Source organism: Gobius niger (assembly GCF_951799975.1).
Source record: "Gobius niger genome assembly, chromosome: 21".
In the NCBI taxonomy this organism is placed as follows: Eukaryota; Metazoa; Chordata; class Actinopteri; order Gobiiformes; family Gobiidae; genus Gobius; species Gobius niger.
In genome coordinates, this window is record NC_136872.1 from 24,084,738 (window position 1) to 24,106,786 (window position 22,049).

Here is a 22,049-nt window from a genome sequence, read left to right on the forward strand (position 1 = left end):
GCCTTTATGATGATCACACACGGAGCCTGGCTTGTTGATTGTGTAGTTTATTGCTCACATTTCATCTACAGTGAGTCGTTGCCGAGTGGTTTTCTCCCGGAGCTAAGGCACTATTAGCCGCGACAAGCTAACAACCTTCACCTTCACAACATTCATTGAAAACAGGCAGCATATTATGCACAAATAACGTCAATAAAGCAGGCAACTACTCGAAGCAGCCTTTACGATGATCACACAATGAGCCTGGCTTTACACATTAGTGGTTTATTGCAGACTTTTCATCAACAATGAGCTGTAGTCGATTGTAACAAGCTAACGGGTAACCTCGAAAAACCATTGTCCACCTGCACAGATAATGTCCGTCTTTGAATCGTATGGGCTCCTGCAGATCCCATGGGGGTATAGTTAGAGATCCATAGGGCATGGCAGATGCAAAGAGAGAGCCTCCAAACAGCAGTTATTTTTCAGGCAAGAGCCCCTTCCAAGCGTCCGGTGTGGAAGGTTCGTTTCCAAATAATATCCTGTGTGGCCATTGTTCACAAAGTGATAAACAGTAGGTCCTTTCCAACAATAAAAATTAAAATGCACCGATCGTAGTTTCAATACTGTTGAGACAACGAGCGGAGTGTTGACAGCGTGTGGAGGGGGCGTGTCGGAAAGGGTCAGAGGTTCTTAAAGTGACAGAAGCCTATTTCAAGTCATTTGCTAACGCCATTTTGAAAGAGCAATTTTATACAAGGCAGTTATTCTAATTTACTGCATTGACAGACCAACAGAAGGTTTCGTCATCATTGTAGTGTGATATAGACTGGTGCTATGTGGCTGAAAAAAGCATAATACCCCCTCTTTAAGAGGTTAAAGAGTTTGATTCATGTTTCAGTTGTGACAGTTATGGAAAACAAAGCTGAAGAAAATAGCATAAAAACATAAAGAATAAATCATTATGAAGAATTAAGTAACACAACACTATATAAATCTTTTTAACCAGTGAAAATGAAGATTTGTTACTTAAAAGGGCTAGAAGCAAGTTGGTCATTTTATGCTCACTACTGCCACCTCAGGTCTTAAGCGTAACTGCAGTCTCTATATTAAGCTCGTGCATGACGGCACTTCAGACACGAATGAACAACTTTTTGAGTGACAGGATTTTAGAGGCAGTTGTGGTCAAGGCCGGATTTATGCAGGGGCTTTACAGGGGCTAAGCTCAGGGGCCCGGCAGGCTGAAGGGCCCCTGGGTATAAAGGGAAAAGGAGAGGGTTTCCTCTCTGTAGACTCCCTCACATGTAAGGCTTAATCAGATGACTTTGTACGTGAGACTAAAACCAGGACTAAACAATGTCTGAGCCAATTACATTGAGCTGACACTGGGAAAAATATGGTCTGTTAAAATGCACGAGAAAGCACCAAACTGCACCATTAAGATAAAAAAAAATCTCCAGTCTGGCAGTAGCAGAAGTTCCTCCGCGAGGGCCACGGAGCTCACATTGGGGTCATTATGTTAAACTGTTTATTCACAATTTTTTTTATAACTAGTGCTATGTTTGAGAAGTTACTTCTGCATGTTCAGATTAAACAAATTTGTAATTTATCCTTTCATTGTAGAGAGAGAGATGCCATGGGGGCCCTGAAAAAACGTTAGCCCCGGGGCCCATTTTACTTAAAACCTGGTTGTGGTGAACAGGTCTGAGCTCATTCTACACATTAGGACATTGCTGGAACATGAATGGGGAGGATTTTTCTCTCCTAGTTAATGCCTTTTCTTAATTTTCAATCTTAAATACATAGATTTCTCCCGATTGGGGATGTGCAAATCAATTCCAAAATGCCCCAAATTTCAGAATGGATATCAACGTGAAAGAAGTAATAACAGCAAGACCTTTTCTATTAAAAAATATATACTTTTTGTAACAAATTAATAAACAGACACACAATTATTTAGGCAAAGTATAGAAATAAATGCACAACAAATGTAGTCATTTATAAATTCACATTTTTTATATCCAAATGATGAAAAATACACAGCTACGTACAACCAAAACTAAAATATCTACAAAATAAAGAGAAAAACCATTAAAAAACATCACACTGTGACAGTTAAATACAGTAAAATATCAGCGGTTGTTGAATGTAATGATACAAAAGAGCCTTTAATGCTTCTGTCTGGGGGAGAACTCAATTTCCCATCAACCATTTCTTCAAGTAACAAAAAAATTATCGCTTCATATGGGGCTGAAAGTGGAAAGGCAGAAAACATCCCATTAATTTTTACCAAAGAAATCGAGAAAATTGAATCTGTCGCTAAACAACTTTTAAAATCTGAAACCGAAAACGCTACAAAGTTATGAATATGTTTCATGCTAGTTGGTTTTGAGCATTTGTAGTAAATTTCCAAGCAGATAAAACAGACAGGTAGAAAGAATAAGGCTATCGTTTTGTTTTAGCACCAGTTATCTTAAACAGCTAATGCTTAGATTATTTTATTTTAGCGCCAATTAGCTTAGCTTCAATAACAATGTGCTATGACAAGTTTAGCATGAGATAGCTTGGCTTTAAAACCAGAAAAAACACTTCTCTGAATGAATAAACAAAAAATGAATGAAATGTATTAAATTATTAAAAGGTTTTACTCAATACAAAGGTTTAAATTGTTTTGTTTGTTGTTAACCTAGCCTATGCTAATGAAACAGCTTTTTTTTGTTTATTGGTTTCCTCAAATTATAAAGCCAGTGTGGAGCATTCCAGCTGTTAAACATTTACAAGAGCTCTTAAAAAGGGGGGAAAACATAAATGTGCTGCTAACTATCAGCTCGACAATAACGAAACAGCTAATGCTTGGATTTTGATAGCTTTAGTTAGCTTAGGCTAATTAAAAACAATTTACAAGCAAGGAAAAAAGGTGTAATAAGGAAGACAGAGGTTCAAATTGCAGCGTAACGGCTAATGCTTAGGTTTTGATGCCTTCAGCTTTAGCGCAAGTTAGCGTAGCATCATGAGTTAGCTTAGCTTTGACACCAAATTAAAACTTTTTTGAATGAAGCAAAATATGTCTATGGGAAAAGTAAGGTTTAAATCATTTTGTTTTATCACCATTTAGCCTATTCTACATTAATGAAACAGCTAATGCCTCAATTAGCATAGCCTCATTCAAAATGTGTTACAAGTTTAGCCTGAGTAAGCTTTGAACACCACAATAACTTTTCTGAATGACCAAAATGGTAAACAATTAAGGGAAATTTACTTTACTCAATTACAAGCTAGCAAACGGGATTTTGATGCCTTTAGCTTTGGCGCCAGTTAGCGTAGCCTCATTAAAAATGACTTATGACATGTTAAGCACAAGCTAGCTTAGCTTTGACACCAGAATAAAACTTTTTGGAACGAAGAAACAAAAAAATGTCTGGGGAAAGTAAATGTAAGGTCGACAAAGGTTGAAATAATTTTGTTTTTGTACCAGTTAGCCTAGCCTATGCTAACTAAACAGCTAATGCTTGGATGTTGATGCCTTTAGCTTTAGCGCCAGTTAGCTTAGCCCCTGTTAAAAACATGTTAAGACAAGTTTAGCACAAGTTAGCTTAGCTTTGACACCAGAATAAAAAAAATTTGAACGAAGAAACAAAAAAATGTCTGGGGAAAGTAAATGTAAGGTCGACAAAGGTTGAAATTATTATTTTTTTGTACCAGTTAGCCTAGTCTATGCTAACTAAACAGCTAATGCTTGGATGTTGATGCCTTTAGCTTTAGCGCCAGTTAGCTTAGCCCTGTTAAAAACATGTTAAGACAAGTTTAGCATGAGTTAGCTTAGCTTTATCATCAGAATAATACGTTTGTGAATGAGCTCTCTCTAAAAGGCTGGGATGTTGCAGCATTTTGTAGTGAATACAGTTGAGAACTGTTGACAAAAACAAATAAGAATGTGTATAAATAGTTTGTAGTATTGAAGTAATGCATTTAAAAGAGTTAAGGCCATTGGAAGAAGTTGACTGCAAATAAATAAGTGTCGTGAGATGGTGAAGTCCAGTAAAAATGCAGAAATGCAAGAAATAGCACCATGGAGTCTTCTTAGAGGTCCTTTAGTCCACAAGGGGGCGCCGTGTGGCTAGTGACTCTCCACTGGGGCTGGGAAATAAGGCAAAAAAATTAAAATTAATATGGAGAAACAAAATGCAGTGCCTTTTACTAACAACTGTGTCCAAAAGGTTAAGAGACCACAGACTAGGGCTGGGTACCGTTAAACCGAAAAGCTCCGGTCGGGGGCGGTATCGAAAAACTTTTTTTTTTCGGTGCTAATTTTCGGTACTTTTTCTCTCCAAACGTCAATAAATGATCCGCAGTGAGTCTAAAAAAGCCTGAACTCATGAGCAGCTTCAGCACAAATGCAGAAGCAAAGCTGTAACTTACTCACACTTCAGTCGTTATCAGAGATGGCAGAGCCGCGGTCTGAGCCAGGACTAAACCAGGACTAAACCTGGACTAAACCTGGACTAAACCAGGACTAAACCAGGACTAAACCAGGACTAAACCAGGACTAAACCAGGACTTACAGTAAACTGCTTAAAAAACAGGACTAAACCTGGACTGAATAAGAAAATAAACTCTTAGACAAAAAGAAAAGCAGTGACAACACGATAGTGACAACAAGAAACTCTTTAGCTTTAGCCGCAGAGCCTGAAGTTACTGCTGTTGTTTAAACTCCAGCTGCACCGGAGCATTTGGGATCAAAGTGTTTGTGGAAAAGGTGAGGCTCACTCTGCATTAGCCATGTTTGGAACAGTTATGGTGCATTGTCAGTGACAGAGTGAGCGCTCTCACTATGTAACAGATCTGTGACGTGTGAGGAGCTTTCACTGTCCAACAGCTCAGTGAGTTTAGAAAAGTTTATCTTCAGTAAACGCTCCTGATGTGGATCTGGTCTGTTCCTGCAGCTCAGGAGGTAATAATGTCCGAACTCTCTTTTTATCACGGCTTTAGTGGGAATTCTGCTCAAAACATGAAGTTACAGGTGACGCTGCTGCTCCTGTTTTCTGATGTGCCGTGTTTGGACTTCCTCCGGAACGATACTTTTCCTATGCACAGTATTTTAACTCAATTAAAACAACATAGGTATCGGAAAAAGTAGTGGTATCGAAAAAAAACGAACGGTACCCAGCCCTACCACAGACATCAGGACCTTTAGCCACGTTAAGTACCGGTGCCGTGGGCCTCCTTGCGCTCGTGCACGTGCTCCATGCGCCGCTTCACCTCCTGCAGCAGGTCCTCCGTCTTCAGCTTGTCCCGCCAGCGCTGCCCCTCCTCGCGCTCCTTCTCCTCCAGCAGAGAGCGCAGGAAGCCGGCGCTCACCACCTCCTGGCCCTCGCCCAGCAGGAAGGCGTTCTTGAAGCGGTTGTAGAGCATGGAGGCCTTGTCCATGATGGCCTCGCTCGCCCGGTAGAAACGCAGCTAAGAGGAACCAGACACGCATTTACGGATCATTATCGGAATAACGAATACAGTCTCTTTGTCTGCACATGCTCCCTGTGAATATTTGTCCTGTCTTTAGCCGCTGCTGTCCCCACAAAGGAAACGACCATATTTAGATTACAGTCAGTATATGTGAATGAATAAGCGTGGGAAAGACGAGGGAGCAACATGTTGGAGGGATTATAGACAAAATCGCAAGTCGACAAAACGTCCTAAATTAAGAACGTACAATGGGAACCAGATGTTTACTTACACTATATAAAAAAGACCAGAATGCACTTTTCCTTTTATGGTTCAAAATTATTTCTATTTGCTAAATGCCAGCAGAATGAGAGATAACATTTTTTTGGCAGAAGTTTACATACACTAAGATTACTATATATTTGAGAAAGCCCAGATGTCGATGTCATGACCTTGGAAACACAAGTCTGGATCCTTGAGTTTAATTTCAAGACACTTGAAGGTTCAGGTTCTTTGGTTAAAACAATGATGTAAATGTCCAGTCATCACACAGACCAGAAAGAAGGCGGGTTCTGTGTCTGAAATGTGAAGATCAACCCAAGAACAAAAGACCCGGTGAAGATTCTGAACCTGGTCAGAGTTTGTCATTATCCAGAGTGAAACAAGTCCTGAACCGACATGGGCTGAGAGGGAACTCTGCAGGAAGAAACTCTGACTCCAAAACATAATCCAAAATAAAGACTTTAATGTATAGAGACATTTCCTGTGGCCTTTTGGCCAAAATGACCATCATCACGTTTGGAGAACACCATCTGAACTGTGAATACGGGGGGGCAGCTTCATGCTGTGGGGCTGTTTTGCTGTGGGAGGGGCTGGTGCACTTCACACAATAGATGACATCATGAAGAAAGAACTCTATGTGGAAATATTGGAGCAACATCTCAAGAGTCAGGACGTTAAAGCTTGTGGCAGATGTTTCTTCCAAATGGACAATGACCCAAAGTCAAACTGGTACAAAGTGACTTAAAGTCGTCACAAAGTCCTGATCTCAATCCAGTTGAAAATGTATGGGCAGAGCTGAAAAGGCATAGGCACACAAGGCGGCCTAAAAATGTGTCTCAGTTACACCAGTTCTCAATATTGTGAGAAGCTTATGGGAAAAAATCCAGAACATTTGACCCAAGTTACACGGTTTAAAGGCAATGCTCCCAAATATGAATGACATGTAAACGTTTGGCTTTGCATACAGTAATATAAAACCGTGTAGACAATTCAACCTCTCATTCTACTTGACCTAAAACCTGTAGTAGTATTGTATTTCTTCTCATATAATGCAGCCCTAGATTTAATGTCAAACGTTCCCGCCAACGTTTGGACTGAGCTCTTTCATACTTTGCATGGACTTTTCAGTTTCCCCACGGTTAACCCGCCCATGGTTAACCCGCCCATGGTTAACCCGCCCATGGTTAACCCGCCCATGGTTAACCCGCCCATGGTTAACCCGGTGTAATGAGTCAGTGGCCGTACCTGTCTGAGCGTGGTGACGAGCTCGCTGTGTCTCTGCACGTGTTGAGACGTCACGTAGACCATGCTGAGCTGATCCAGGGCCAGCAGACACGCGCTCACGTCCTGAGGCACATCACATCAGTCAGCAGGGTTGCCAGGTCAGCATTTGGTACAGTGTTCATGCATGTGTTTGAGCCTCCAGATCTGAATAAATATCCTAATCCTCCTCCTTCCAACCACCTACAGTCGTGACTATGAGTAATGTTCAACTGTCAGGACATGTCTCGTCTTGATTCCTCACATCATTATTGTTTTATTATGTTTTAAAGTGTGAAAACATGTCCCTGAAAAGAGTGAGACACTGGGCGGATCCGTTCAGTGAGACTTGACCCAAATCTAAAAGCTTCTTGAAAAACGAGACGTAAATCAGGAGGAAAACGCAGCAAGAAAGCGACAAAAAAGTGATGAAAAAGCGACAAAACAGTTACAAAAAAGTGAAACAAAACGAGACACAAGTGAGGATTGAAAACACAGCAAAACAGGCGTCAAAAAAGGCAACAAAAACGCATCAAAAAGTGATGAAAAGGCAACAAAAAAAATGCGACAAAAGTTTGACAAAAAAGCACAAAACATATGACGAGAAAGTGACGACAACGCAAGAAAGTCTTAGCTTTCAAATGAGCCTGTAGGCTGTGGACTCTCCAGTCGAGAAGCTTTTAGATTTGAGTAAGGCCGAACTGGAGAAAATGTGCTAAGTTTAGGTGAGAGATAAAGAGGTTTGACCAAGTGCATTTTCTCCAGTTCAGCTTCAGCCAAATCTCATTGTGACGCCTCATTTGAAAGACCTACAAAACTGATATAAATGGCTGTGCTTTTTTGTCACATTTTTGACTTTTTGACAGATGAATAAACCCCTGGGATTAAAACGGCGTGAGAATTGGCAGAACTGTTAGCCGTGAGTTAGCGGCTAGTTTAGCAACATTAGCCTGTATGTTGTAAACACTGCAGACGCTGCAGCACTAACAACATTTAGCTCTGGTTAAATCCTCTTACCACCCGCCAAAACCAAATGCATTCTCTCCTCTTTGCCATTGTCGCCACTTTTTATTTCCCTTATGTGTTTTTGTCACTTTTTTTTATGGCACTTTTGTAACTTTTTTGCTGGATTTTGGTCACTTTTTGTTGGATTATTGTCAACTTTTTTGTTGCTGTTTTGTCACATTTTTTGCTGCTCTTTTGTCAGTTTTTTGCTGGATTTTTGTCTTTTTTTTTTTGCTTGATTTTTGTCGTTTTTTTGCTGGATTTTTGTCACTTTTTTTGCTGGATTTTGTGTCACTTTTTTGCCGGATTTTTGTCACTTCTTTGCTGGATTTTTGTCACTTTTTTGCTGGATTTTTGTCACATTTTTTGCTGGATTTTTGTCACTTTTTTGCTGGATTTTTGTCACTTTTTTGCTGGATTTTTGTCACTTTTTTGCTGGATTTTTGTCTTTTTTTTGCTGGATTTTAGTCTTTTTTTTTTGCTGGATTTAAGTCTTTTTTTTTTGCTGGATTTTGTGTCACTTTTTTGCTGGATTTTTGTCCCTTTTTTTGCTGGATTTTTGTTACTTTTTTTGCTGGATTTTTGTCACTTTTTTGCTGGATTTTTGTCATTTTTTTTGCTGGATTTTTGTCACTTTTTTGTTGAATTTGTATCACTTTTTTGCTGGATTTTTGTCACTTTTTTTGCTGGATTTTTGTTACTTTTTTTGCTGGATTTTTGTCTTTTTTTGCTGGATTTTTTGTCATATTTGTCAATTTACATCCTCCTTTTCTTCTCATTTTTCGTTGCCATTTTGAAGAAGCTTTTAGATTTGGAGAATTTGTAGAACAGGAGCAAACATGTTCAGGTGGGAGTTAAGAGGTTAAATCCAGCACAGACTCTGATTTAGGGAGTGTCGTCTGTAATAAAGTCAGCTCTATGTGGAATATTGGATTTACACTAAACTATTCTCCAGTTTGTTGTTATTTTCTCTCCTCAGTGGAGCTGCTTTTTTCAAGAAGCTTTTAGATTTGGATCAAGCCAAACTGGAACATTGATTTTCACCAAAGCGTGTCAAATATTCACTCCGATACCCAATGTTACGATACAATATTTGCAGTACATTGTGCAGGAATAGAAGAAAGGCTAGATTGAAAGTGTGTTTTCTCACCGGATTGTCCATTTTGAGCGATATCCGGATGTCCCCGTGGAGCCGGTGCAGCGTGGAGTCGGTGAGCGTCATCCCGGCGCCTCTCCCCTCTCCCCCTCCTCCTCCCCCCGGGCTCCTCGCCGCCCCCTCCTCCGCCCTCTCCCCCTCGCTCTTCCTCTCCTCCTCCCTGAGCGCTCGCATCATCCTCTCCTGCAGCGACTCGATGCTCTCCACCTCCGCCTCTTTGACCTTCTCTTCCGCCGCCGCCCCGTCTTTCTTCTCCTCCTTCTTCTGTCGCTCTTTTTTGCCTTTCACCTCCTCTTCTCCGGCTCGGGACCCCCTGCCTCTCCTGGACTCTCTGTCGTTGTCGGTTTCTTTCTTCGCGCCGCTCTTCCTCACCTCTTCTTCCTTCGCCTTCTTCCTCGGCCCTTCCTTTTCTTTTCTTCCATCGTCCCTCCGCCCTCCCCGTCCAGACTCGACCCTTTTACCGACGTCTTTCGCTTCTTCTTTCCCCGTTTTGTCGGACGCTTTTGTAGTTCCTTTCCTTTTGTCATTCGTTTTTGTAGTTTCTTTGCTTCGGTCGGTCTTTTTTGTCGTCTCTTTGCTTTTGTCGGCCATTTTGGAAGCCGCTCTGGTTGTTTTATCAACTTTTGTAGTTTCTTTGCTTTTCTCCGTCATTTTTGTTGTTTCTTTGGGGGTTGTTTTGTCCATTTTTGTAGTTCCTTTTCTTTTTTCGTCCGTATTTGTAGCTTCCTGGCTTTTGTCCGCCATTTTTGTAGCTTCTTTAACAGTTGTTTTGTCCATTTTTGTAGTTCCTTTTCTTTTTTCGTCCGTATTTGTAGCTTCTTGGCTTTTGTCGGCCATTTTTGTAGCTTCTTTAACAGTTGTTTTGTCAATTCTTGTAGTATCTTTGCTTTTATCTGCCGTTTTTGCAGTTCCTTTGCTACTGTCGGCCATTTTTGCAGTCTCCTTGTCACTTTTCCCGTCTGTCCTCTCTTTCCGACCTTCCCTCGGCTCCTCCTTGCTCTTCGAAGCCTCCTTGGTGCCTTCTTTCTCCTCAGAGACTCTCTTTTTCTCACTTTGGACTTCGGCACTTTTGTTTTTAGCCTCCTCCGAACCGCCACCCATCGTCTTGACGTGGATTTTAGTCCCAGACGACGCTTTTACGATCTTCCCGATGATCCGTTTCTCCTCCGTTTTCACCTCCTCGCCTGCATCCTTCCTCGCTTCCTTCTTGGCCTCTTCCTTCTTCGCTTCCTCGACTTCGCCCTTCTTCGCCTCCTTAGCCGTGTCCTTTGTTACGTCGTTCTTCGCCTCCTTAGTCGCTTCCTTTGAACCCTCTTTTTTCCTTTCCTCACTCGCTTCCTTGTCCGTCTTCTTGCTTCCTAGCTCCGCCTTCTTATCCGCCGCCTTGGGCTCGACAGATGCATCCTTCCTCGCCTCCTTGGTCGGCTCCTTCCTCGCCTCCTTGGTCGGCTCCTTCTTCGCGTCCTTGGTCGTCTCTTTCTGACCTCGTTCCGTGTCCTTTTTCTTAGATTTTTCAGTCTCTTTGACCTTTTTCTCGTCCTTTTGAAGCCTCTCTTTGCGCTTGGTCCGATCCGACTTTTTCACCTCGGGTTTCTTCTCTTTCCTCTTTTTAGCGGCTTCTAGACTTTTCCTAAAATATGAGAAAACAAATCAGAATCGAGTCTTAATGGGCTTAAGGCGAGACGCTGCAGGTGATATTGATTCGAAGCTTCTGCTGTCGATTACTGACATAAATATGAGAAAAAAATGTACTGCGAGGTCTGTGTCATTTTATGTTTTCATATAAAAAACGAGGCATAATTTATGTGTAAAAATTGCCGATATGAGGCCGATATCAGTCGATATGAACATGCTGTATGTCACCGAGAACTTTGAGAATTCAATCGCTGAGCTAATTTTGACATACTTGCTAGCCTAGCAACTGTATGCTAATGCTAAGTGCAGCTAATTAAAGCTGGGACAGAAACTGTGATTGAATCACCTAAAGCAGGGGTAGGCAACGTCAGGCCCGGGAGCCAAATCCGGTAGTCTCGCCAACTTCATTACAGAAGAGGGTCTGGCAACACTCCATTGCGCGCTTTCAAAGGAAGTGACGCAGCGATATGGAGCCTACCGACCAATCAGAGCAGCTCGCTGAACGGGGTCACGTTGTTACGCCTTTGTTTTGTAGTTTTTCAACACAAGCAACCACTTCACGTAATGCTCCAGTATGCTTGTATTCTTAAGTTTTTCTGACATAAACAACAGAAGTCATTTACTGAACTCCGTGTGGCAGGAGCGCCATTGTTAATGTCCGAATGATACAACTTTCTTGTCGCTGTTTCTGTCGTCACATCCGCTATGTTCTCATTGGCTGCTGCGCTTCGGTTGTCCCACATTAGTCCCGCCTCCAGCAGCAGGGTCGCCAGACTAGTCTCCTGTTTATTAATTAATAAACATCGGAGATTAGTCTGGATGCCAGGCTACAAATCCGGCCCTCCAGCACAGAACCTCTGGCCCCCAAGATGATTTTGAGAAATATTATTGTGCAAATAAGAGAAAAAATGCTTGTAAAAGTTGTCTGAAAATGCTAGAAATTGTGTCAGTATTTTAAAAATGTCAGAACATCCTGCATTATTTCATTAAGCATTTTACTTTTCTCTTAAAAGATTGTGCTGTTGGGAGCTCATTCCACAGCGCATCGTCTCTGTATGAAACAGATTTCTTTAAAAAATGAGTCCTAGGACGAGGTAGGACCAAGTCCGCTCCACAGGCCCGACGCCATGTGAGTGACTTTGGTTGACATATTTTAATTTTTCAAACAAACATTGAGGTTGACCAGTCAGAATGGTTTTCTTTAGAAAAAACAAAAGGTTGTGTTGTATTTTAATTTGGAGCAAAGGCCACGACAGCATTTGATGCAAATCAGTGATCCTTTTTCTGTATGGACGTCCCAGCACGAGGCGGGCAGCTTTATTTTGCATGACCTGGAGTCGTGATGAGTCAGTTTCGTTCAGAGCAGACCACACGATAGAGCAATATTCAAGGTGGGATAAAACCAGGGATTGTACCACCATTTTCCTCACAGCCGGGGCCATAAAGGAGGAGCCCCTTCTGATCACTGCTATGCCTTTGCCCATTTTACGAAGGCTCTAACTCGGCTCATTCCAAAGTGAAAAAAAAACGTAAAAGTATCTGGATGGAATTTGATACTGAAAAATCTCTCTGACAAAAGCAGCCTGGAAAGTGTGGAGCCTGGAAAGCCTGGAGCTGTAGGAGCGACTAAAGTGGAGCTGCTGTTAAAGAGTGATCATTTGAATTACAGAATGTGCCTTTAAAGCTCAGACGTTCAGGGAGGAGGAGCCCTGCAGCGTCTCGCCGCGAGGCACAACCGTAGGGCTCGTATCGTTTACCTGGACGCCTCTCTCGTCTTGGCTCTTTTCCCGGACTTGATCAACCCTCGCAGCGACTTGAGGACGCTCTCTCTCTTCGCCGCCATCCGCTTCTGCTTCTGAACGATTTCAAATAAAACACGGCGCTCATTAAACTGTCTCCCGGCTCCTAAAGCCTTTAGGGCACGGCCTGTCTGCGTTAACGGAGCCATTACAAGGCCGTATACGATTACAGCTGTAGAGGAGAAGACATTAAAAGGAGAATCCGGAACTCGCATCAATAAACATCCCGAGACCAGTTCAGGCCTGGGCGATACTGGCGAAAGTTCAGCTCAATATTTTAAAGGAAAACAATGTGATATTAAAGAGGATTTTGCAGAACAGCAGGCTCACATTAGGGGAGATCTCAAACGTCTCAAACTCACCTCTTCATCCACAGGTTTGTCGCGCTTCTCCTTGGCTCTCGGCTTCTCCTCCTCAGCCTTCTCTTCGCCATCATCCTTCCTTCTCTTCCTCCTGTGTGCTACCTCCTCCTCATCTTTCCTCTCCTCTGTCTTCTCTTCTCCCTCATCCTTCCTTCTCCCTCTCCTGTGTGCTACCTCCTTCTTATCTTTCTTCTCCTCCATTTTCTTTTCTTCCTCCTCCTTCCTTCTCCCTCTCCTGTGTGCTACCTCCTCCTCATCTTTCTTCTCCTCCATCTTCTTTTCTTCCTCATCCTTTCTTCTTCCTCTCCTGTGTGCTACCTCCTCCTCATCTTTCTTCTCCTCCATCTTCTTTTCTTCCTCATCCTTTCTTCTTCCTCTCCTGTGTGCTACCTCCTCCTTATCCTTCTTCTCCTCCATCTTTTCTTCATCCTTCCTTCTCCCTCTCCCGTCTCCTGCCTCCTCCTCAGTCTTCTCTTCTCCCTCTTTGTCATCCTTTCTTCTCCCTCTCCTCTCTCCTACCTCTTCTTATCTTTCCTCTCCTCCGTCTTCTCTTCTCCGTCATCCTTCCTTCTCTCTCTCCGTCTCCAGCCTCCTCCTCAGTCTTCTCTTCTCCCTCTCCGTCACCCTTGCTTCTCCCTCTCCTGTGTGCTACTTCCTCCTTATCTTTCCTCTCCTCCATCTTCTCTTCTCCCTTTCTTCTCCCTCTCCTGGGTGCTACCTCCTTCTCCTCAGCCTTCTCTTCTCCCTCTCCCTCATCCTTCCTTCTCCCTCTCCTGCCTCCCACCTCCTCCTCATCTTTCCTCTCCTTCGTCTCCTCCTCATCCTTCCCTTCTTTACTGTCTCCTTCCTTCTCTCCATCTTTCTTTTCCTCTCCCGTCTTTGCTTCTGCTCCCCCTTCTCCCTCTTCTTCTCCTCGCTTCCTTTTCACTCCTCCTTTACCCGCCTCTCCGCCATCTTGCTTTTCGGCCTCAGCTTCCGCGACTCCTGCGACCACTTCCTGGTTTTGCGTGTCGTCTTCCTGCTTGCGCCGCTTGCGTCCCCCTCGTCACCGGCTCCTCTTCCTGTTTTCTCTTCTTCTGCGGCTCTTCTTCGGCAGGTTCCTCCACACTCGTCGGTTTCTCGGCCTTGGCGCTTCTTCGGCTCCACCCGGCGGCTCGCGGAGTCTGGGCTCGGGACTTCGGGGTCGGTTTGTTGTCGTTAGCGTCTTTAGCGGGGGTTTTGGCGGGAGTTTTGGCGGGAGTTTTAGTGGGAGTGGCTTTGGCGTTTGGAGATTTAGGAGTTGGTTTTGGAGCTGGAGTTTTCGGAGGGGTCTGCACTTTTGGCTTCTGTAGAAACAAAAGAGACAAGATTTACACCTGTCTTATAAAATACATGAATCAAAACCCAGTTTAACCATAAAGTGAACAGATATACATATTAGGAAAGGAGAGGAGAGAGGGGAGAGAGGGAGAGATGAGAGGAGAGATGAGAGGAGAGAGAGGAGAGATGAGAGGAGAGATGAGAGGAGAGAGAGGAGAGATGAGAGGAGAGAGAGGAGAGATGAGAGGAGATGAGAGGAGAGGAGAGGAGAGAGGAGAGATGAGAGGAGAGAGAGGAGAGATGAGAGGAGAGAGAGGAGAGATGAGAGGAGAGAGAGGAGAGATGAGAGGAGAGAGAGGAGAGATGAGAGGAGATGAGAAGAGAGGAGAGAGGAGAGATGAGAGGAGAGAGGAGAGATGAGAGGAGAGAGAGGAGAGATGAGAGGAGAGATGAGAGGAGAGATGAGAGGAGAGAGGAGAGAGAGGAGAGGTTAGGATGGGAGAGGAGAGGCGAGGAGAGGAGAGAGAGGAGAGATGATAGATGAGAGATGAGAGAGAGGAGAGAAGAGAGGAGAGATGAGAGGAGAGATGAGAGGAGAGATGAGAGATGAGAGAGGAGAGAGAGGAGAGAAGAGAGGAGAGATGAGAGGAGAGATGAGAGATGAGAGAGAGGAGAGAGAGGAGAGAAGAGAGGAGAGATGAGAGGAGAGAGAAGAGAGATGAGAGAGAGGAGAGAGGAGAGAGAGGAGAGGTTAGGATGGGAGAGGAGAGGCGAGGAGAGGAGAGAGAGGAGAGATGAGAGGAGAGAGGAGAGAGAGGAGAGGAGAGGGGAGAGAGAGGGAGGAGAGAGGCGAGGAGAGGAGAGGAGAGGTTAGGATGGGAGAGGAGAGGAGAGGTTAGGATGGGAGAGGAGAGGCGAGGAGAGGCGAGGAGAGGAGAGGAGAGGAGAGAGAGGAGAGATGAGAGGAGAGAGATGAGAGAGAGAGAGAGGAGAGGAGAGGAGAGGAGAGGAGGAGAGGTTAGGATGGGAGAGGAGAGGATAGATAACATGGTCGGCACTGCAACAGCTTAAAATTGCCTTCATCTGGCACTTCCAGTCAGTGTAAAATAAGGAAGTGAAACTATAAACAACACAAAAATGGTCAGACTAAAGAAAGCCGGGTACAATCTTTAGCAAAATCTTAAATACACTTGTGTTAACTATGTGTCAGCAAAAAATATGTCTAATGTGTCAAATGCACTTCAACGCAGGGGTTAAGAGGTGGATGGAATGTATTATTGTTTGTTGGATTGTTGTTGTACCAATTTTATGTTGCATTACCATGAAAAAAGAATAATGGCTGTGAAATGTGACCTGAATTGTTTCCATGGATGTATAAACAAGAATACCAGACCAAATGAAAGAATCTACATTTGATTTATCGTGTTTTCTCGTGGCTACTTTAACAAAACAAACCCGTGGGGAGTTTTTGTGCCGCACCTGTTGCTTGCTCCCGACCCCGGTGTGTTCTGGATCTCCCACATTCCCTCCGTGAAGCCCTTGATCCGGACTCCGCTGCCGTACTTGGTTTTGTTCCCGACGTACGGGACCACGTTCTCGGGCGGGACGCTTCCCCTGCGACAGACAACAACAACTCAGTCCACGCGGAAACTCGCGGAAACTCACGGACCAACGCGGCAGGGGTACGTACGTCTGGTGCGTCCCGAAATAGTAGACGGGGACTCGCTTTTTGTAGCCGGTGTCTGATTTGCAAATCTAAGAAAAACAACATAAATGAGCCTGTGCGCGATATAAAAGTTTAAATCAAAGCTGTTGTGTCCACGTTCTTACCCGAGCCGGCCAATGGGGGAAGCCCTTCATTTTGGCGAAGACCAGGTCGCCGACTTTGAAGCGCTCGCCGGAGTTCTTCCCCGACATTTTAGCAGTTTATACAAAACAAACTGAACAGAGAGGAGGCTCTGAAAGAAGAAGAAAACAGGAATCTATCAGTATGTGATCAGACCTTACGTCAGGGGTAGGCAACGTCAGGCCCTGGGGCCAAATCCGGCCCTCCAGCATAGAACCTTTGGCCCTCAAGATGATTTTGAGAAATAACTTCACACAAATCAGAGGTACTTTAACCGTTGTAGAGTTTAACCTCTTAACCCCTGCCTTAACCAAGCCCTTTTTCTCCAGTTTGGCTTTACCCAAATCTAAAAAGCCGATCGACTGGAGCTTGCAGCCTATAGGAATAACACTTAATTTTGAAAGCTATGACCGTCAAAACTGATTTTTCCTCAGTTCCTCGCTAGTTTTTGTCAATCTTTTGATGTGTTTTTTTCCAAGAAGCTTTTTAAAGGAACAGGCCACCGTTTTTACATACTGAGATATGTTCTTACCTGAGCTTAGACGAGTTCTTCAGGACCTGTCTGATCTTCCCCCGTGCCTTCAGTCACGTAAACACAGCGCAGACGGCGTTAGCATTTAGCCTCTCCCTCTCTCCTCTATAGCTCCAAAACAGGTCAAGATAGAAGCTACCAAGCTCTTCCACGTTTTCCCTATTTAAATATGGTTACGTGAAGTGTTCCACTACAAAGTATAATTACACACAATTAAACAATGTGGATTTTCTAAGCGGATAAAAGGGGGGACTATATTGTAAGGCGTAATAATACCAGGAGTAGTTCGAAATCCGCACAGTAAAGTGAAGATTAGTGCGCGGAGAGAGCTTGGTAGCTTCTATCTTGACCTGTTTTGGAGCTATTCACCTTATTCCGGAGGCTCGCGTGGGCGCCGCCATGAATTGTACCCGCCCCTTTTCTCCTATGTGTTAACATGGGGCTGGAGAAGTCTGCATAAAATCAGTCACTACACGAAAACAAAGCCGTTTTCAGGCCGCGCAGAGAAATGCTGCAGTGTCGACATGTTGCTGCAAATGAACATCGGACATTTTACACAAATCGATCGACTAAACGTCAGATTTGAGCGGGGAATATTTTCCCTCGTTCTCCGCTTAAATGAACGGGCTTCGCGCTCGACCGGAAGCGTCTGGACAACGAGGCGCCGAGACAACGCAAAAAGTGGCAAAAGTGGGCGGGGCGGAATAAGGTGAATAGAGGAGAGGGGGAGAGGCTAAATGCTAACGCCGTCTGTGCTGTGTTTACGTGACTGAAGGCATGGGGGAAGATCAGACAGGTCCTAAAGAACTCGTCTAAGCTCAGGTAAGAACATATCTCAGTATGTAAAAACGGTGGCCTGTTCCTTTAATTGGTTAAGTACTGTAAAAATATGAGAAATACTGTTAATTACTTAAACATTTCCAAACAGAGCACCTAATGAGGTCATATATGATGCACAGCACTGGCATTTGTGAGCTTTACTTTTAGGTGAAATTGTCAGATTCGGCCCTCGGTCTTTTTACTATGAAGAAAATCGGTCGAGTAAACTTGCCGACCCCTGCCTTACGTTATGAGCACACGCTGAACTCTTACTGATGCTGATGAGGATTATGTATATACAGAGCAGGCCAATATATCCTCTACATACAGGATATACTGTATAGAAAGCGCTGGTTGGCAGAAGTTATGCAAATTTGCAACACTGAGTTTATCCACAGTGTCAGGAAATGTGGGAAAACAAATGAAAAAAGGGGAAAGTAGAGAAAGAAGAGAGAAGAAAAAATAGGAGGGAAAAAATTAGGAAGAAAAAAAGGAACAATTAGGAAAAAAACTGGGAAAAAATAAGGGAAAACATGCGAGAATTAGGATGAAAACAAATAGAGTAATAATGAGGAAAAAATTAAGTAAATTTTAGAAAAAAAATTAGGGGAACAATCAGGAAAGTGTTCTTCTCTGCTCTTGCATTGTCTGTTGAGGACAAAGCGATACAAATTTAGAGAAACTATTCATTTTTGTCAGTATCACCCAGCTCTATATGATTATCTTACTGTTGTTTGACTGTATAACAATGTGAATTCACAATATGGACTCAGAAAATCATAGTGCGAAGAAGCCTCGTTACTTTTAGCTGGAAGTTGCGAAACATGTTCATAAACTCATCCTTGTACAGAATTGGAACGTTAGAAATGCTTAAAGAATGTTAGGAATGAATGAGTTTGGACACGACAAACAGCTTCAACTTTCACAAACTCTTTGCAAAAAATAAAAGCAAAGAATGTGCAGAAAGAAGCCCTTTGTAAGGATCAAAACATGAAGTTGCAATAAACATGAAATACAATTAACCTCTTACCACCTGCCTAAACCGAATGCATGCTGCCCTCTTTGGTTGTAGGTCTGTGTAACACCTCATTTGAAAGCTAAGACCCACAAAATTGATATTTTTCCTTGAGTTGTTGCTGTGTTGTGTCACCTTTTTTTTTTTTTTTTTTTTTTCTTCTAATTTTTGTTGAGTTTTTCTCACATTTATAATAAATTTTTGGTCACTTGTTGGTTGACTTTTTGTCACATTTTTGTTGATTTTTTGTCACATTTTGTCACATTTTTTTCAAATTTTTGTCACATTTTGGTTGAGTTTTTCTCTCATTTTTTTTTTTTTAATTTTGGTTGAGTTTTTGTCAAATATTTGTTGAATTTTTGTCACTTTTTTGTTGAGTTTTTGTCATTTTTTTTGTTGATTTTTTTTCCAATTTTGTCACATTTTTGTTGATTTTTTGTCACATTTTTTTCCAATTTTGTCACATTTTTGACACATTTTTTTCAAATTTTTGGTCACTTGTTGGTTGAGTTTTTGTCAAATATTTGTTGATTTTTTGTCACTTTTTTTCCCAATTTTTGTCACATTTTTTTCCTAATTTTGTCACATTTTGGTTGAGTTTTTCTCCCTTCTTTATTTTATTTTTGGTCACTTGTTGGTTGTGTTTTTTTTTTACAAATATCTGTTCAGTTTTATGACTTTTTTTGTTGTTGCGTTTACATCCCTGTTTTCTTCTCATTTTTTGTGGCTGTTTCGGGGCTTTTTCCCCAAGAAGCTTTTTGATTGGGGTAAAGCCAAATTGGGTAAAATGGGATCCGTTCAGGTGGGAGTTAAGGAGTTAAACACAACTGAAAATATATGAAAATAAAACAAAAGAGAGATCCAAAAAAAAGTATATATAAATCTGATGTTTGTGTGTCATTCACTGAACAATGTGTAGAGCAGGTAAAGCGTACATTTCCTCTGGACGGGGATTGTAAAGGCTCAGCTCTCGCACTGTGATTTGAAACATTTGGACATTTGCCTTTATGTAAATCTGAAACCATGAAGCTCTGCAATCCGGAAATGTAGACGTCGCGGTGAAAGGAGAAACACCAGCAGCAGCAGCAGGACGGCTCTGTAATACCACAAACCTGAGGTCGTGATCATCAGACTATGACAGAGAGTAAGAAAGTATGTAATCAGTCAGGCCTGGTCGTGGATCCTGTGGTTTAGTCTCCGGTTTGGCTTCACCAAAATCTAACCTCTTAACTCCCGCCTGAAACGAGAGCATTTTCTCCAGTTTAGCTTTACCCAAATCCTGTAGGCCAGTGTAACGCCTCATTTGAAAGCTAAGATCTACAAAACTCACGTCATGAGATTTTTTTCTACCTTTTGGGGGGGGGTATTCAACTCATTTTGTAGCTTTTTTGTAATTTTTTTAATCAATTTTTTTTTTTCATTTTTTGTCTTTTTTTGTCACATTTTTGTCACATTTTTTTTTCATTTTTTGTCCATTTTTTGTCAAGCTTTTCTCACTTTTTTTGTCACATCTTCATCATTGTTTTCATCTAAGTTTTGTTGCTATTTTCTCACCTTTTTTTCCAAACTGGAGAAAATGTGCTCGGTTCAGGCGGGAGTTAAGGGGCTAAAAGGGTCAAGATGCAACAGAAAAGCAACAGAAAAATTATGAAAAATGTGTGACGAAAACGCAACTAAACAGTAACAAAAGTGCAATGAAAAGAAATGTTGCTGCAACAACGCAGGGAAAAAGATCCCTTAAGATCAGTTTTGTAGGTCTTAGCTTTTAAATGAGGTGTTACTCTGGCCTTTAGGGTGTAGTGTTTCCTTTAAGATTAAGGTAAAGCTGAACTGGAGAAAATGTGCTCGGTTAAGGCGGGGGTTAACCTCTTACCACACGCCAAATCCATTCTCTCCTCTTTGCCATTGTCGTCACTTTTTATTTCCCTTATGTGTTTTTGTTACTTTTTTATTACTTTTTTGCTGCTCTTTAGTCACTTTTTTCTGGATTTTTGTCTTTTTTTTCCTGGATTTTAGTCTTTTTTTTGGCTGGATTTTTGTCACTTTTTTTTCTGGATTTTTGTCTTTTTTCTGCTGGATTTTTGTCTTTTTTGCTGGAATTTGATCACTTTTTTTTCTGGATTTTTGTCACTTTTTTCTGAATTTTTGTCAATTTTTTTTCTGGATTTTTGTCAATTTTTTTTTTCTGGATTTTTGTCTTTTTTCTGCTGGATTTTTGTCTTTTTTGCTGGAATTTTATCACTTTTTTTCTGGATTTTTGTCACTTTTTTCTGGATTTTTGTCAATTTTTTTTCTGGATTTTTGTCACTTTTTTGTTGCTCTTTTGTCACTTTTTTTGTTGAGTTTTTGTCATTTTTTTGGGTCACTTTTTAGCGTTTTTTTGTTGCGTTTCCATCCTCATTTCCTTCTCGTTTTTTGCCTCTGTTTTGTAGAAGCTTTTAGATTTGGAGAAAACATGTTCAGGTGGGAGTTAAGAGGTTAAGAGGCTAAAACACACTAGACAAGAAGCTCAGTAAAGTAAAGTGGCCTTTATTTGACCCGTTTTTGCCTTGTTTCAATCTAGACCAGCTCAATATCGCACAAATACAACACAGATTCCACCTAAAGACTATTTAAGTGTGTTTTAACGGGCACCATTCATTCATTGCTACTCAGTCGCAGTTGGTAACGTTGCAAATGTTGTTTAGTTAACCTGATAAAACGAAACTCCACATAAACAGTGAAATATCCAGGGATTAGTCAACCACAGCCACAACAAACGCACTGATATCTGCGGTAAAAGCTGCGAACACCTCCACGTTCTCGCTCTGACTCGGCGCGAGCTTCTTTCTGTTTACATCCGTCGTTAGCTCCGCAGCTAACGGCCAAACCCGCTCCTTTAGCCCAGACTGCGCGTGTTTCCCGGGTCGTTTTCACACGGGTTCAGGCTCCGCACTCACCCGCAGCGGAAGGAAAACCGTCCGGGAAAAGAAAGCAGATACTTCGGCGGTTTTGGAGATTTCTTTTGCGCCGTTGTTGTTTCTGTTCAGCTACAATCCGAGGACGCCATGTTGCCCGGTGACGTAGGATGTCACGTGATCAGAGCCCGCCGGAGAAAAAGGCTCCGCTAAATAATAATAAAATTAATTGTGGCAGTAATATTTATAATAATAATAATAATAATAATAATAATAATAATAATAATAATAATAATAATAATAATAATAATGATAATAATAATAATAATAATCTATTTTTTTTTTTATCTTAATTAATTTATTTATTTATTTTTCTTCATCTATAGCATAGACTGTAGAAAAAAATCTATAGACACAGACGGCATCTCATCATAGAAGGGGGCGTGGCCTCGCCGAGGGGGAAAATAGAATCTTTTGGGAAACACAATTTTTCACTCTTTTCAGCCATTTTCTGGTGGAATATGAACTTATTTATCACATAAATACAGTCAAGTGTAAATCGGGCCCATATGGATATTTTCGCACAGCAGATGAAAAAACGGCAGTTATAGCTAGTGCTAGCTAACCGTTAGCATTAGACCGATGCTAACATGTAGCATCAAGTTAGCATTCTCTGTTATTTGTGTATTTATGCGCTGTTGAACCACTTTGCACCTCTCCATGT

At 42.1% G+C, this 22,049-nt stretch overlaps 1 protein-coding gene across 1 annotated transcript; it reads right to left on the reverse strand.

The window, feature by feature from the left end:
• Window positions 1–3,270: 3,270 nt before the first annotated feature.
• Window positions 3,271–21,504, reverse strand: LOC306981042 (uncharacterized protein). The gene is made up of 13 exons (XM_079580588.1): window positions 21,368–21,504; window positions 16,047–16,172; window positions 15,907–15,971; window positions 15,696–15,830; window positions 15,294–15,336; window positions 14,026–14,242; window positions 13,570–13,958; window positions 12,918–13,373; window positions 12,514–12,611; window positions 9,116–10,751; window positions 6,946–7,047; window positions 5,187–5,436; window positions 3,271–4,116 (listed from the first exon to the last, which is right to left on the reverse strand). Exons 2-13 carry the CDS (start codon window positions 16,131–16,133, stop codon window positions 4,097–4,099), a joined length of 3,498 nt encoding a protein of 1,165 aa, XP_079436714.1. The 5' UTR covers window positions 16,134–16,172; window positions 21,368–21,504; the 3' UTR covers window positions 3,271–4,096.
• Window positions 21,505–22,049: the final 545 nt, after the last annotated feature.